Genomic DNA, 18,156 nt, shown 5'->3' with positions numbered 1-18,156 from the left:
TAGTCACTAGCCCATTTCTCCAAAGTTTTGGGCTAGCATGAAAGGTATTGATATGAGAATTGCACCATAGGGATAGCCCCCTGCGAGCTGCTTCTTGTTGGACTATTCAAGGAGAGTTGGCTTGAAGAATTAGGTTGCTAAGAGAAGGACACACTTAATTGCTTTCATGGAAGACTGGATCGAATTGTGATGACGACCACACCATGTATTTTCATCATGAGCAAAAGCTATTGGTTTTCTGACCAAAGTTGCAAAGAAATTGTTGTGATACATTTGATAGACACAAGAGACCAGTAAAATGGCTAAAAGGGTGTGGCAGTAGCAGGAACAGCGGCATCTAGTGGGCAATACTTGGTACTTTCACTTAATTTATTGGGAAAATGCAAGCAATTTCAATGGCTAATTTCTTTGAACAGGGAATAAAAATTCCGGAAATTCACTGAGAATACATTATATTGTATGCATAAACAATATTCCAAGTCCAGGCTTTATACAACTTGTCAAACAAATTAAATTATACCGTGTCCTGGGGTGGGCTTTGTTTGGGTGGTCCGTGAGTGGCTTTTTACCATTTCATTTGAATTCCTCACATCTTAAGAAGAGGTTTTTTTGCAAATTGGCCTGAAGTGTCCCTTAGACCTCCAGCAGTGTTGATAGCTAATTCACCACAATTTCTACCTCAGTTTCTACTGTTTCACACGTTTCCCTGCTGTGAACAATCCAGATCATTAGGACAGCAAAGCAGCCCTCTTTGTCATGCGTGTTATTATATTACAACCGATGGACCCCCTTTTCAACAGTAAGCAGAGAATCACTATTTATAGCGAGGCTTCCCCTTTTAGGCTCTTTAATTACTGTTTGGAAAAGTAGAAGTGGTGTGTTATTTGGGAGGAAGGGAAGTCTTTATTGTGGGCTATCAGATTCTCCTGCTCTCAATTTGATTTAGGCCTAGCCTATCCTATAGTTTGAGCTCAAGAAAACAGTTGTGAAACGTGCACAGCGTGTTGCTTGTACCTGTTACCTGCCACAGGACCAAAAACAAGGAGAAGTTGAGCCTCGGGCTTCAACTCTCTTAGATGTTGCGGAAATTGACCCACTATGCTGTTTACTTTCTGCATCTACGTCATATCGCTGAGTATAATTTTCCAAATGACAGTCAAGTGACGAACAGCTGTTGTGATAGTGCATGCGATTCAGCAACAACCTAGGTCCTGGGAAAAAAGGTGTTTGAGTGGAATGTCCAGAGTATTTTGCTGTCTCGTTCATTACACCGGTAAAGACCATTGTGCCTCGATATCCCTAGTGAATTGATGTTGATCATCTGTTGTCTGCTTGATTTACAGCACGGTCTCATCAGTTTAACAGAGAAAGCATAAAGGTAACGTGTTCATGCTTTCATATGTTTTTGTGCCTTGGAAGTCGACTGTGCACAATCGTGGCGATTTTAGCATGTTTATCTTAGTGGGGTAAACTCAACCAACATTTTGTGTTGCATGCCAGCAAAGCCACTACACAGCTTTGTGTTATTTTATTTGGCCTATGTGGTCTAAAAAGGAAGGAAAATACAATCACGAGGATCCACTTTTATAGAAAATATACTGACAAAGATAGAGCATTGCGCAAACAAAACAACCCTCGCAATATCAACTGGAATTACGTGGGTCTATTACTGAACAAATATTTGAATGGGAAGCATGGTTACAGACCCAACAACATGAAATATCCCCTCCTCGCGAAGGAAAACACATGAGCTAATTATAATACACAAAGTAAGCAAAACAATGAAATCATTCCAACATTGCCTAAAATGATGAATAAGATACTTTTGTATATATAGTGTATGTGGACACCCCTTCAAATGAGTGGATTAGGTTATTTCAGCCACACCCATTGCTCACAGGTGTATAACATTGAACACACAGGCATGCAATCTCCATAGACAAATATTGGCAGTAGAATGGCTTTACTGAAGAGCTCATTGACTTTCAACGTGGCACTGTCATAGGATGCCACCTTTCCAACAAGTCAGTTGGTCAAATTTCTCTCCTGCTAGAGCTGCCCCGGTCTACTGTAAGTGCTGTAATTGTGAAGTGGAAACGTCTAGGAGCAACGAAAGCTCAGCCGCGTAGTGCCAACTGTAAAGTTTGGTGGAGGAGGAATAATGGTCTGGGGCAGTTTGTCATGGTTCGGGCTAGGCCCCTTAGTTCCAGTGAATGGATATCTTAACGCTACAGCATACAATGACGTTCTAGACGATTCTGTGCTTCCAACTTTGTGGCAACAGTTTGGGGAAGGCCCTCTCCTGTTTCAGCATGACAATGCCCCTGTGCACAGAGCGAGGTTTATACAGAAATGGTTTGTCGAGATCGGTGTGGAAGAACTTGACTGGCCTACACAGAACCCTAACCTTGACCCCATTGAACACCTTTGGGATGAATTGGAACGCCAACTGCGAGCCAGGCATAGTTGCCGAACATCAGTGCCCAACTTCACTAATGCTCTTGTTGCTGAATGGAAGCAAGTCCCTGCAGCAATGTTCCAACATCTAGTAGAAAGCCTTCCCAGAAGAGTGGAGGCTGTTATAGCAGCAAAGGGGGGACCAACTCCATATTAATGCCCATGATTTTGGAATGAGGTGTTCGACGAGCAGGTGTCCATACTTTTGGTCATGTAGTGTACTAATGAGATAAACCTACAATATAAGCAATAAAACAATTGACATGTACAAACTATGGCATAATGAGCGAGTAGCCGATTCAGCACTTTTGAAATGTACAGAGACAGAATTCAGAACATGGGCCTTTGTTACAGTATTCTCCCAGTACACCAAGTCAGAACTGTAGGATAAATAACATGGGCATATAAGCAGACAATGAAATCTCTTACAATATTCAATGATAATATTTCTCTAAAACTGGCTATAGGCTACATGTGCACCACCAAGTCAGAACAGTAGACTAAGTTATGATGGGGGAGGGACTAAATTCTTAAGGTGAGACACATGGGCTACTAACAGCTTACTACACAACATACACTTAGTATTACTTTTTTAGCTACAGTATACATATCTCCCTGTCATATTACATCATTTATGCAGCAGTATACAAGACATGGTCTCACTTGAACGTGGCGCGGCGGTCCTTCTTATGGGCGAACTTTCATCAAACTTTGTCATCAAAGTCTGTCAGTCTCTGGATTTATGGTGCTTTCAAGACGTCAATGATCTTCAGGTCGGAGCTCGAGAAAGAGGCCAGAGTTCCAGACTTGGAATTGCGAGCTGGATGACCGTTCAAAACATTTTCCCAGTCCAAACAAATTTTTTCCCGAATTCCCAGTTGTTTTGAACGCAGCAGAAGTCATGCTGGATTGACAGCAGGGGCAATGTATTCAACCTATTCTTCCCCATAGTGTGTTGTGTGAATGTTTATTCTTTTAAGCTTGTAAAGGAGACCCTGACAGATGTTTTAAATCCTTAAACCCAGACTTGGACCACACACCCTCTCCACCAAATAGACACTTGCAGTTAGCCATTGACTCCTTCCAAACCACTCATTGTTGAATTTGCGATTTCTGACTTGTTGTGTAATGTTTATGTCCAATGGCGGATGAGCACCGATACGCTTTATCTATCATTTCTCTTCATATGACAAGGATTGAAAATGATTTGCCAGTAGATTCTTTACTTGATTCATGATGATGACTGCTTGTCTAGCTTGCTAGCTAAGATTGTGAAAGTGTGATGTTGACACGATCAGTCCAGTCAAAGCTACAGGAGATATAACGTGATTTGTCCCATGACCTTGCGCCTTCTTGGAAGGGCACTTCTAATGTAAATCTATGGCAGCACCCAAGGGGGTTTGAACTGCCTAGCTCTCGCTGTAGATTCGCCTGTGACCTAGTGTCCCCATGAGTGACAACTCTGAGACAATCTAGTTTACGCTCTGTATTTTCGCTGACTGCCCCTCCACCACAGAAAGCACTGAACTCACTTTTGTACATCGCCTTGGTCCGTACAATTGACCTTATTTTAGCGCCCCAAAAACGTAATACTTCCAGATCAACTGTAATGTCAATACCATTGTAAAGCACAATTTCTCCCCTTTCAAACAGAATCAATTACATGACCCCACGCTGCCCGTTTCTGCATAATTCAACAAGGCAATGAGCTCCGTCGGGTCTTTTAAAAAATGGCGGGTGGGTAAGCGAAACTAATTCGTGATAGTGAGAAGGAGAGATGTTGTGTGGGAAAATTGCTTTTTTCACTCGATCTGTCCAACTTATCACCTTATCGCCTCTAAAATGTAAATAAAACACTATAAAGAGTTTATATAATGTGTCATTACATACCTATTTGAAGGTTTGTGTCGAATTTGAATCGAGTTTTTAGGGCGGTGCTAAAGTGATCTTAGAAGTAAACAGCGGCTTTGAGAATGATGATCGCATGCAATGATGACGCAAAAAATTACTAGGTGTCCCCCCTTACCCCCGTCACTGTCCATTTCTTGTTTTTAAACGATGAGAGAAGTGCTACACCTGGTGGAGAGAGATTGTAAGACATAAATAGTTGCTTTAGGCGTGCTGTATGTTACGACATGACACGTCACGATGTAACGGAGGGTCCGTTTTTTCAACTTTTCTCCAATACTATAGAGCCATTACCATGTCGATCAACGCTTGAATAGAAACGTAGTTCACACCCCCAGTTTTGAAGTCAACACAGTCGCTACAGTCCCATTAGTTTTCTTTGTAGCCTCGTTTGAATGTTGCCGTTGCGCACATTTGTACGGAATGGGGTGAGTTTACGTTAGCCTACTTCAACTTGAATTTGGAGTACTGGAATGGCCTAGCTTGAAAATCAGACATTTCCTCAATTTGGTGCATGAAAAGTTATTGTAATTATTGTAGCCCGTTTATAAGTTCTCCTGCTCCCTTTATAATTATCTGTGATTTCATTTTTTATATTTTTTTTGTGAGAGATGTGGCCACTTTCGTTTGTTTCCCACGGCTTCAATTGAAGGGTGCTGCGCTACTCTGTTGCGGTGAAACCACGTGCGGTTATTATGGGGATGACAACACCTGATGTTGGCTTCAACTTGCCTTTCCATACAAATCATCCCATTAAAAAAAGGAACCTGGTTTTTGGTAACTTTCTCAGGATGAAAACAGCGATAGTGAGATTAATTCAATCGCTATTCATCGATTTATTATGTGTGCCTGCGTCAACCACACAGGCTACAGATAAATTGTCATGCATATATCCAATCTATATAGTCAGGCAATGTCCACATTATTCTCATAAAAATAAAAAAAGTAATAATAATTTGAATATCAATGCATTCACAAGGCCTAAAAAATGCTTTATTCTTAGTGATAATGGCCTACTTTCCCCCCCTTCTTTTTAAAAAACTTTTTGCATGCATTTTGTGGGAGGAGGGAGGGTTTTATATTAGGCCCTATGTAGAATTATATACATTATACAATTGTATAACATTGAGTTCCTTGAAAATTACAATTAAGCGCTTGAAAAAGTCCCTGAAAGTCCTTGAATTTGACTTGCCAATGTCTCTATGAACCCTGCTTAAAGGATGTATAGTCCTTAGGTATATGTTGCTGTATAGGTGGAGTTATGGGCCAATTTGCATATATTCACTTTTATTCCTCTAAGTACACACGTGGAACTGCATGAAAATCCTTTTTATTTTTTGTTTCAAACATTTTGAAATGTTGGTCCCAATGTCACACATTGGCCCCATTCTTTATAGAAAGACCCATTTACATCAGTACAGGTGATAGGCTGTGATCTTGTAAGGATTCACAGCCAAGGGAAGAGGTCTTCTCATTACAGCATATACATGGATGTCAATGGGTCATGTGTCCCTTTGTAAAGGTTATTGAGTCTCATTTTCTTCTCATTTCCAGACTCTGCAAGCTGGGCGATGTCCAACAGATGAACTGTCACTGACCAACTGCGCAGTCGTGAGTGAGAAGGAGTCACAGTTTGAACAGTAAGGTGTGAGTGTGTGTGTGTGTGTTTTGATCCCCAGCCCTGAGGTGCCTCTGTTAAAATCAAAGGCCAGTGTGTGGGTAGTGGCAGGTCACAGTGCATCACTGGGGCTCAGCTCTCTAGCCACGATGCCAAAAAAGCCTCAGGGCCATCACACTCTCTATGGCTGCTCTGATTTCCTTTTCTATCATGTCACTAAATTGTCTCGGTCTTCTCATCTCTGGCCTCGCACATGTCCCTCTGGGGCAGGCGTGGGACTCAACAAAGCTCTCTCACCTGGTGAAAGAAGTAACCCATTCTGTTTTTAGCATTTTCATTTTCCTGACTGATCAGAACAACGTGTTTTCTCTTGTCTCTCTGCAGCAGACGTATAGTCAGCAATGTGTTTGGAACTTGAAATTGAAATAAAATAGCTGTGTCCAATCACTATACATATGGTAACTTGAGGTCCCTGGCAATTCCCAGCTCTAGTTCACTGCAGGGTTCTGATGTCTGTTAGGCCTGTATACTGTATTATAGCCAAGCTAAATATGTACACTACCGTTCGAAAGTTTGGGACGGTAGTATATATAAAACTTTTGAACGGTAGTATACGTCTTTAACACTCAGAACAACATGGAACAGATCAACATGACCTAGAATATTTCAAGGAGAATGTAAGCACCCTCTTAAATCTCTCTCTCTCAATAGAATGCTTGCTATCCATGTAAACATGCATATTCTAGTACTCTGTATGATATTCTTCTCCTCTACGCAGTCACGTGACGGTGAGAACCACGCCGACCCACAAGTTTGTGTTCACAGTGAAGACCCACCAGAGTGTGGTCCCAGGAACCATCGCCTTCAGTCTTCCCCAGGTAGGAGCCACCATCATGGCCTTCATAAATAGGCTACACACTGTGTTTAAACCTATCCTTGCTTGAATGTCTTGTGTAAAATGTCTTGTAACAGTAAGCTGACTAAAGGTCTAACCCACATCTTTAGGGCGTTTATAAATAAAACCATTATTTAATCAACGAGGATGAAGTGGGTTTCTACAAGTGCAGCTCCGGAACATTCTGTGGATGTAACTGACGCCATCTGAGCGTCTTACTTCACCTGAGGCTGTACTGTCCTCTAGCTGTCTGACTTCTATGGCCTGTCTGTGTGTTCCTTTCTCCGTCTGTTGTCTTTCTATCATGTATGTCACTGCTTTTGACCTTTGACCTTGCCTGACTGCCTGCTCTTTCTCCATCTTTAAACTCTGCAGCCACAGCAGCACACAGGTACTACGGTAACGTCCTCACCCCGGTCTTATTTTACAACTAGATTGGAGTGTAAACGGAAGTAGAAACGGTAGAAACATTTTGAAGGTGTAGCGATGCACTACACCATAACTCTTCACTGGACATTTGTCAATGGCCTAATGTGCCATACATCAGCCAAGAGCTTAGGCCTAAGTCATGTAAAGTAATGCTCCATACATCAGCCAAGAACTTAGGCCGAAGTCATGTAAAGTAATGCTCCATACATCAGCCAAGAGCTTAGGCCTAAGTCATGTAAAGTAATGCTCCATACATCAGCCAAGAGCTTAGGCCTAAGTCATGTAAAGTAATGCTCCATACATCAGCCAAGAGCTTAGGCCTAAGTCATGTAAAGTAATGCTCCATACATCAGCCAAGAGCTTAGGCCTAAGTCATGTAAAGTAATGCTCCATACATCAGCCAAGAGCTTAGGCCTAAGTCATGTAAAGTAGGTGACACATCAGTTCACGATCAGTCAAAAACCCTGTTGCCTGGTCCTGACAGTTTTTGACCGTTTTGTGACTGATGTTCTTCTTGAAAGATGAAATGGGTTGTAAAATAAGACCATGCTTGAGAGGAACGTTACACCACTGTTTTTGTCAGAACACCCTATTTAGTAGTTTTAGTACGTCTACAACGTAACGTCGTCCACATATGTAAGAATGTATTTTTCCTGGGCCTGTTTGTACCTTGTTGCTGAGTAACTGGATGCCATAAATCAGGGTGGGGGAGGTGATTTATTTTGGGCAAAAAAAACACTCCAGGCCACTCCTTTTGAATTTCTAAAAATAGAAAGTATGTAGAAATTATAATGGACCTATACATTTTCAAATAACTGCCCTTTTTCTGGCCCGCAAAATGATATTGACAAACATATCTGTAAAAGAAATCTGTGGGCCCTCCGTTGAATTTCGAAATCTCATTGTGGCTCTCGAGCCAAAAAGTTTGCCCACCCCTGCCATAAATAGTTTATATAAAGGAAATGTGTGAACTGTACACTGATTAGGATAAATGACTTGTTTTTCAGAGAAAATGGGCAGGCATCTCCATTGGTCAGGATGTGGAAGGTAAGAGTGAAACATGATGATATTGAACTGTGAGGTGATCGTGTGCGAGTGCAGGAAGGTACTTTCGGCTTCAAGCAGCCTCTTTAAGGCAATTGATTACCATTGCCATTGTATTACTACTCTCCTATTGTTAGCCACCAGATGGTTAGCTCTGGTCCATAGCCACAATAACCACTCAGTCTCAACAATAACAACCCAACATCCTTCTCTGGCAAAAACCCTGCAACCTAATCATATTTCACTCTAATGGTTATAGATGTTTCTCCTATGTCAGAGAAATGGCAATTATCCCATGATCCTTTGCTGCAGTGATAGAGCTTCCAGTTGATTGCAATACACTGAGTGTAAAAAACATTAGGAACACCTGCCTATTCCATGACATAGACTGATCAGGTAAATCCAGGTGAAGGCTGTCATCCCTTATTGATGTCACTTGTTAAATCCACTTCAATCAGTGTGGAGGGAGATAGGAGACAGGTTAAAGAAGGATTTTTAAGCCCTGAGACAATTGAGACAATGATTGTGTATTTGTGCCATTCAGAGGGTGAATGGGAAAGACAAAATATTTACGTGTCTTTGAACGGGGTATGGTAGTAGGTGTAAGGCGTACCGGTTTGTGTCAAGAAGTGCAACGCGGATGGGTTTTTAACGCTCAACCGTTTTCCGTGTGTATCAATAATGGTCCACCACCTAAAGGACATCCAGTCAACTTGACAAAACTGTGGGAAGTATTGGAGACACCATGGGCCAGCATCCCTGTGGAATGCTTTCAACAACCTTGTAGAGTCCATGCCCCCAAGAATTGAGGCTGTTCTGAGAACAAAAGGGGGGATGCAACTCAATATTAGGAAGGTGTTCTTTTTCTTAAAAATGTATTTGTATTAATTATTTATAATTTTTATATATTTTATAGAATTCAGACCCCTTGACTTTTTCCATATTTTGTTACGTTACAGCCTTATTCTAAAATGGATTAAATAGCTTTTCCCGCTCAATCTACACATAATGACAAAGCAAAAAAAATGTTTATATTTTTTTGCTAATTTATATTTATAAAAAAACTGAAATATCACATTTACATAAGTATTCAGATGCTCAGTACTTTGTTGAAGTACCTTCACTCAGTACTTTGCTGAAGTACCTTTGGCAGCGATTATAGTATCGAGTCTTCTTGGGTATGACGCTATAAGCTTGGCACACCTGCATTTGGGGAGTTTCTCCCATTCTTCTCTGCAGATCCTCTCAAGCTCTGTCAGGTTGGATGGGGAGCGTATATTTTATTTTTGAGATTTTTCAAAAGCCACCCTTTGCCTTGATGACAGCTTTGCACACTCTTGGCATTCTCCCAATCAGCTTCATAAGGTAGTTGCCTGGAATGCATTTCAATTAACAGGTGTGCCTTCTTAAAAGTTAATTTGTGGCATTTCTTTCTTTCCTTAATGCATTTGAGCCAATCAGTTGTGTTGTGACAAGGTAGGGGTGATATACAGAAGATAGCCCTATTTGGTAAAAGACCAAGTCCATATTATGGCAAGAACAGCTCCAATATGCAAAGAGAAACGACAGTCCATCATTACTTTAAGACATGAAGGTCAGTCAATACGGGGAAAAACGTTGAATGTTTTCTTCAAAAACCATCAAGCTCTATGATGAAACTGGCTCTCATGAGGACCGCCACAGGAACGGAAGACCCAGAGTTACCTCTGCTGCAGAGGATAAGTTCATTAGAGTTACCAGCCTCAGAAATTGCAGCCCAAATAAATGCTTCACAGAGTTCAAGTAACAGACACATCTCAACATCAACTGTTCATAGGAGACTGCGTGAATCAGGCCTTCATTGTCGAATTGCTGCAAAGAAACCACTACTAAAGGACACCAATAAGAAGAAGAGACTTGCTTGGGCCAAGAAACACTAGCAATGGACTTTAGACCGATGGAAATTTGTCCTTTGGTCTGGAGTCCAAATTAGATATTTTTTGTTCCAACCGCCGTGTCTTTGTGAAATGCGGTGTGGTTGAACGGATGATCTCCGCATGTGTATTTCCCACCGTAAAGCATGGAGGAGGAGGAGGAGGTGTTATGGTGTGGGGGTGCTTTGCTGGTGACGCGGTCATTGATTTATTTGCAATGGGAACTCATTCAAGACGGTTGGAAAAGCATTCCAGGTGAAGCTGGTTGAGAGAATGCAAGAATGTACAAAGCAGTCATCAAGGCAAAGGGTGGCTATTTGAAGAATCACAAATATAAAATGTATTTTGATTTGTTTAACACTTTTGCTTACTACATGATTCTATATGTGTCATTTCATAGTGTTGGTGTCTTCACTATTATTCTACAATGTAGGAAATAGTAAAAATAAAGAAAAACCCTTGAATGAGTAGGTGTCTATTGGTAGTGCATGTACAGTAACAGTCAAAAGTTTGGACACACCTACTCATTCCAGGGTTTTTCTTTATTTTTACTATTTTCTACATTGTAGCATAATAGTGAAGACATCAAAACTTTGAAATAACACATATGGAATCATGTAGTAACCAAAGCCATTTTAAGCCTACTGTCAGATTATATCTGTAGCGACAATGCCTATTGTAATAGGCCTAAGTCCTATAGCTCTGCCTTAGCCTCGTAGTCCGGATCTGTTTTAGTGCTACAGCCAACTTCTCTCTGTGTTCGTTCTTTGTCAAGCCAAACATGTAGGCATGGCAACAACAGTTGGCTACAGCACATGCGGTTTGGGACCAGACTAGCTCTGCCTAGGCAAATCAAAATATGAGCCCTTAAATTAGCAAAGTGTTGATATGTAAAGACACCCTGCCCTGGAATAGATCTGCTACATGGCTCATTTGCAAAACGGCGGTACGGCAACAAAAGCTGGGTGTGAACAGGTGTGGACGGAGCACTGTGAACAGCTAGTTCCCTTAATCACTTTCAGCCCCGTGTTGCAGTGTGCTCTCTCAGATGTGAAGCCCTGAAGAGAGGCCCATTTGAACTCACTGTAACGTGAACAGTACACTCTAACAAATGGTAATAATTAGTTGTTTGTCCTTGATGAGGTTGTTCATTCAATATGATACAAAGTGGGTAGCACTAACGAGCAAGGTACTGTAATCGAACACCAACCAGACAGTTGACGTTGTACGTGAAAATAAAAACTGAGAAACGAGGTGAAAAGCAATTGGGCTTACAACTCTTTTGCCATCTCACTGTGTGTGTCCTTTCTCCGCTGTGTGTCCATGTAGTGACCGGCTACAACTTTGACAAGTCCAAGCAGTGTGTAGGCACCATGATAGTGGAGATTGACTTCCTGCAGAAGAAGAGCGTGGACAGCAGCCCATACGACTCAGACAAGATGGCTGCAGAGTTCATCCAGCACTTCAACAGCCGGGCCTTCAGTGTAGGCCAGCAGGTACTGGAACTGTAGCCTACAGATGGACGGGGAAGGCTCGGGTGACAGGTTGGGGTTACTCACATTACCTCTTCGAGGACTTTGTTAGTCTTGAAACTCTGGGTAGAAGTTTCCCGTACACACAGATCTAGGATCAGCTTACCCTTATCCCAAATCCTTAATCATTGCAAAGTGGCAAAACTGACTGTAGATCATTGTCAAGAGGTAACTTTGTCGTACTCTTGGCTTTAGGTTGAGGGGTAGCATAGAGCGAACATCTCGTCAAATAATTTAATTGCCCAAACTTTTTTTGTTGTGTACTTACATTTTGTATATATTTGTATTATTATTCTGTATTCAATCAATTGGCAGAATAAACAGCATTGGACAAATGACAAATACTTTGTCAGTGCACGTCCATATCACATGACAATCATTACATGCTTATCAATACCACAAGATACATTCATAGTACATGCACTTACCAAGCAACAATAAATGCTATGCTAATTGAGTCCACCATTACAAGTAAAACAAAAAAACAAGATGAATTAGAAGAAGAAAAACCAAAATAAAACCCACACCATTCCACCCAGGACTCTTTTGATTTAACTTCTCATAGCAAGAGATCTTACACTTTCAGCTGCGTTTGACCACATAAATAAGATTCTTTCATTGTCACCTTGAGAACGAGCAGTGGACAATTCCTAAATAACAATATCTAAAAATGAGAACACCCATTGGAGCAATGCCAGCAATGCCAGCTTCCATCTTAAGGCAAGCATTTTTTGTTCTTGCAGTGGTTAGGCCTGCTAGCCACACCCTTTTGTGATCTAAAGACATTGATACTGATGTGCTGTCATTCAACAGCAACACAACAGGAGAGCAGGGAGATCTTACACTTTCTCCCAAGTATTTTAGATAGACATATAGTGATCTTTTTCCCAAAACAATAAACCTGGGGACAATTGCACATTACATGCATAAATAAAGCAGTGGCTGTGAACAGAAGGTACATAAAGGGGAGGGTACTAAAAAACATTTGATATATTTTGTGTGGAGTAGCATAAGTTCTATGAATGAAGTTCAATCAATCAATCAAGTTTATTTTATATAGCCCTTCGTACATCAGCTAATATCTCGAAGTGCTGTACAGAAACCCAGCCTAAAACCCCAGATTATAACAGAACTATGCCAAGATGTTCAAAATGTTCATAAGTGACAAGCATGGTCAAATAATAATCATGAATAATTTTCAGTTGGCTTTTCATAGCCGATCATTAAGAGTTGAAAACAGCAGGTCTGGGACAGGTGGCGGTTCCATAACCGCAGGCAGAACAGTTGAAACTGGAATAGCAGCAAGGCCAGGTGGACTGGGGACAGCAAGGAGTCATCATGCCCGGTAGTCCTGACGTATGGTCCTAGGGCTCAGGTCCTCCGAGAGAGAGAAAGAAAGAGAGAAGGAGAGAATTAGAGAGAGCCAAGATTTTCAAAATGTTCATAAATGACAAGCATGGTCAAATAATAATCAGGACTAAATGTCAGTTGGCTTTTCATAGCCGATCATTAAGAGTTGAAAACAGCAGGTCTGGAACAGGTAGGGGTTCCATAACCGCAGGCAGAACAGTTGAAACTGGAATAGCAGCAAGGCCAGGCGGACTGGGGACAGCAAGGAGTCATCATGCTCGGTAGTCCTGACGTATGGTCCTAGGGCTCAGGTCCTCCGAGAGAGAGAAAGAAAGAGAGAAGGAGAGAATTAGAGAGAGCCAAGATTTTCAAAATGTTCATAAATGACAAGCATGGTCAAATAATAATCAGGAATAAAAGTCAGTTGGCTTTTCATAGCCGATCATTAAGAGTTGAAAGCAGCAGGTCTGGGACAGGTAGGGGTTCCATAACCGCAGGCAGAACAGTTGAAGTGAATTGTTTGGTGGTTAAGGTTCTAAGATGCTCCACTTATGTTACTCCACATAGTTTCCCACTCAATGTCTTCCTCTAGTACTCAAAAGTCATTATTCCATGGTTTCATTAATCTTTAAGGGTTTGTTTGTTTGTACCATCAACAATTTTCAAATAAATAACAGATACAATTCCTTTGGTTTTAGATTTTTACATACATCCTGTCAGTAAATGGATGTTTACATAAATGTGAAATCCAACGAACACAATAAGCCTTTAAGGTAGCACGTAACTGGAAAACAAAGGGCCTCCCGAGTGGCACAGCGGTTTAAGGTACTGCATCGCAGTGCTAGAGCCGTCACTACAGACCTGGGTTTGATCCCAGGCTGTGTCACAACCGGCCGTGATTGGGAGTCCTATAGGGCGGCTCACAATTGGCCCAGCGTCGTTCGGGTTAGGGGAGGGTTTGGCCGGGTTAGGCCTTCTTTGTAAATAAGAATTTGTTCTTAACTGAGGGTTTAGCCGGGGAAGTTCTACTTGGCTCATCGCGCTCTAGCGACTCCTTGTGGCGGGCCGGGTGCCTGCAGGCTGACCTCGGTTGGCAGTTGAACGGAGTTTCCTCCGACACATTGGTGCGGCTGACTTCCGGGTTAAGCGGGCGGGTGTTAAGCGCGGTTTGGACGGTCATGTTTTGGCGGACGCATGTCTCGACCTTCGCCTCCCAAGCCCGTTGGGAAGTTGCAGCGATGAGACAAGCTCAAAAAAGGTGGTAAAACCCACACACACACAAAATAAAGATTAATTAAACATCTGTTGTACATCTGAAAAAGCACCTAGTCCTTGAGAGTCAAATAGATCTCTAAGTGTAAATACACTTTTTTTACTCCATTGGGAATACACCAAATTACATGAGAGCATGTCTCTCATTGCTAATGTCTGTATAGACAGAACATTAGAAACGATTGGTCCATAATGAAATCTAGCTTGTTTCAAGGGGATAATGAACAAACCGCGTAAAGAACAAGTTTCTCCTCAATTGACCGCCAAGCTGTGTCACGACTAGGATCTATCTATATTGGAATTGCTCGTGATACAAAAGCCCAGTGATAAAATGTAACATCCGGGAACACCCCACCCAACAGCAGGTTTGGGTCTTTGTAAAGTCGATCATTTGATTATTTGTATTTTGCTATTCCAAGATTGCACTATGAAGCCTGTCCTAGTATCCTGATAGTAGACACAGAGGAATCATAGAGATAATAAAGTTCATACATACGGGGCAACACATTCACTTTAATTACAGAAACGCAAGACTGGGAAGCTAATGAGGACTGAGTCGTCTCTTTCAATCACATTCAACCTTGTTTAGAAAGGAAGTATATGTCTTTGTCACAATCACTTCCAGACTCTTGTAAATATCAATGCCCAGATATCTAAGGTCTTCAACATAAGGTATACCAGCTATTACAGAGTCATTAGATTTGTTAAGGGACAACAGTCCAGACTTTTGCCAGTTCGTTTTCTATCCCGAGAAGCTACTAAATGTACTAAATAAAAATGTTGTTTAAAACAAGAGGACATCATCTGCATACAGCGAGATAAAATGGGAAGAGCCATTAATGATGATTGGTTCTATGGCATTGGGTTGCCGTACTGCTCGGGCAAGAGGCTGAAGTGAGAGAATGAGAAGCAACGAAGAGATGGGGACAGAAGCTCTACAGATGGGGACAGAAGCTCTACAGATGGGGACAGAAGCTCTACAGATGGGGACAGAAGCTCTACAGATGGGGACAGAAGCTCTACAGATGGGGACAGAAGCTCTACAGATGGGGACAGAAGCTCTACAGATGGGGACAGAAGCTCTACAGATGGGGACAGAAGGAGGAGCAGTTAGTGCCGGTCATCACCATTGCACAAGAGTTGGCGTACAAAATCAGATTGATATATTTAGCACACAAGCCCAGATGACCTAGTGCGATCTGTAGGTACTCCCATTCTAACCTATCAAAGGCTTTTTCTGCATCTAATGGTAAGATGTCAGGGGAATCATTTCATTCTGGAGCAAAGTGTATCACATGCAATAGTCAACTTCCATCGTCTGATGCAAGGCGATCCTTAACAAGTCATGTTTATCCCCATAGATTAGTTTATCCAAATACTCATTCAGACGGCGTGCAAGAACCTTTGAGAATGGTGTACTTACGTTGTGACAATTTGCTACGGTTTGTATTTGTTTACATGCTGTTATGCTTTACTTTCTTATGACATATTGTCCACTTTTCATCCTGTTTCTCTCTGTCTATATAGCTGGTGTTTAGTTTCTGTGAGAAGCTATTTGGCCTGCTGATAAAGGACATCGAGGCCATGGACCCCAGCATCCTCAAGGGAAATGCAGGCTCTGGGAAGAAGCACAATGTACATGTACCTCCAGCATCAACCCTCTCATGACCTTTATTAATCAGATTAGCACCATTCCATGTTACATTACATAGGACTATTCATACACTATAACTAATCATAACTACTTAGAAACTCAGCAAAAAAAGAAACGTCCTCTCACTGTCAACTGCGTTTATTTTCAGCAAACTTAACATGTGTAAATATTTGTATGAGCATAACAAGATTCAACAACTGAGACATAAACTGAACAAGTTCCACAGTCATGTGACTAACAGAAATGGAATAATGGTCCCTGAACAAAGGGGGGGGGGGGGGGTCAAAATCAAAAGTAACAGTCAGTATCTGGTGTGGCCACCAGCTGCATTAAGTAATGCAGTGCATCTCCTCCTCATGGACTGCACCAGATTTGCCAGTTCTTGCTGTGAGATGTTACCCCACTCTTCCACCAAGGCACCTGCAAATTCCCGGACATTTCTGGGGGGAATGGCCCTAGCCCTCACCCTCCGATCTAACAGGTCCCAGATGTGCTCAATGGGATTGCGATCCGGGCTCTTCGCTGGCCATGGCAGAACACTGACATTCCTGTCTTGCAGGTAATCACGCACAGAACGAGCAGTATGGCTGGTGGCATTGTCATGCTGGAGGGTCATGTCAGGATGGGTACCACATGAGGGAGGAGGATGTCTGCAATGACAATGACAACAATGACAACAAGCTCAGTCCGATGATGCTGTGACACACCGCCCCAGACCATGACGGACCCTCCACCTCCAAATCGATCCCGCTCCAGAGTACAGGCCTTGGTGTAACGCTCATTCCTTCGACGATAAACGTGAATCCGACCATCACCCCTGGTGAGAAAAAAAAACGAGACTCGTCAGTGAAGAGCACTTTTTGTCAGTCCTGTCTGGTCCAGCGACGGTGGGTTTGTGCCCATAGGCGACATTGTTGCCGGTGATGTCTGGTGAGGACATGCCTTACAACAGGCCTACAAGCCCTCAGTCCAACCTCTCTCAGCCTATTACAGACAGTCTGAGCACTGATGGAGGGATTGTGTGTTCCTGGTGTAACTCTGGAAGTTGTTGTTGCCATCCTGTACCTGTCCCGCAGTTGTGATGTTCGGATGTACCGATCATGTGCAGGTGTTGTTACACGTGGTCTGCCACGTGGTCTGCCACTGCGATCAGCTGTCCGTCCTGTCTCCCTGTAGCGCTGTCTTAGACGTCTCACAGTACGGACATTGCAATTTATTGCCCTGGCCACATCTGCAGTCCTCATGCCTCCTTGCAGCATGCCTAAGGCACATTCACGCAGATGAGCAGGGACCCTGGGCATCTTTCTTTTGGTGTTTTTCAGAGTCAGTAGAAAGGCCTCTTTAGTGTACTAAGTTTTCATAACTGTGACCTTAATTGCCTACCGTCTGTAAGCTGTTAGTGTCTTAACGGCCGTTCCACAGGTGCATGTTCATTAACTGATTATGGTTCATTGAACAAGCATGGGAAACAGTGTTAAACCCTTTACAATGAAGATCTGTGAAGTTATTTGGATTTTTACAAATTATCTTTGAAAGACAGGGTCCTGAAAAAGGGACGTTTCTTTTTTTCCTGAGTTTATTATAGTTACACTAGCTATACAGTAGTTATCGTGTACACAACATGGTGAAGTAAGCCACAACGAAGGTGCTAGCTAGTTAGTAAAGTTTTCTCATAGAAAACGTGTGGAATTCTCTGTCCACCATCTCACTCCTAATTGTCTTCTATCTCCGTGGTCTTTACAGATTGACATTGGCTTGTTGCTGGGCAACAGCCAGGTGGTTTTCGAGAAGGCAGAGAGCTCCTCTCTTACCCTCATTGGTAAGTGTCATCCTTGGCTTGCTGTCTTGTATTAAGTGACTACAGCAAATCTATTTAGTCTCACTCCATTACGGTATTTGTAAATCAGGGTTGTGTATATCTGACAAGTTGGTCTGCTCAAAGCGTGATAGACCCGGGATATTAAGATGTAAACAAATTAGGCTTGATATTTGCGTAATGAACCAAATTGGATGTGTTTACATGGCTAAGCTAAGTGACACTCTGCCTCACTAAACCACCCTTACTGACTTTATCGGTTTATGGC

At 42.2% G+C, this 18,156-nt stretch overlaps 1 protein-coding gene across 2 annotated transcripts in view; it reads left to right on the top strand.

Annotated features, from left to right (window-relative positions):
- Positions 1 to 18,156, top strand: part of LOC139570233 (vesicle-fusing ATPase) — a 48,091-nt gene that overhangs the window by 11,342 nt on the left and 18,593 nt on the right. The window contains exons 2-7 of one of the 2 annotated variants that reach the window (XM_071391937.1): positions 5,920 to 6,005; positions 6,762 to 6,861; positions 8,315 to 8,354; positions 11,594 to 11,760; positions 15,946 to 16,053; positions 17,816 to 17,891. In XM_071391937.1, the coding sequence (XP_071248038.1) occupies positions 5,920 to 6,005; positions 6,762 to 6,861; positions 8,315 to 8,354; positions 11,594 to 11,760; positions 15,946 to 16,053; positions 17,816 to 17,891 (577 nt within the window). Of the gene's footprint in view, positions 1 to 5,919; positions 6,011 to 6,761; positions 6,862 to 8,314; positions 8,355 to 11,593; positions 11,761 to 15,945; positions 16,054 to 17,815; positions 17,892 to 18,156 lie in introns of both variants that reach the window. The other variant, XM_071391938.1, reaches the window with a different exon arrangement.

Source organism: Salvelinus alpinus, chromosome 3 (genome assembly GCF_045679555.1).
Source record: "Salvelinus alpinus chromosome 3, SLU_Salpinus.1, whole genome shotgun sequence".
NCBI classification, from domain to species: Eukaryota; Metazoa; Chordata; class Actinopteri; order Salmoniformes; family Salmonidae; genus Salvelinus; species Salvelinus alpinus.
Note: the sequence above shows the minus strand (reverse complement) of the source record. Positions and strands in the feature narration are given on the sequence as shown.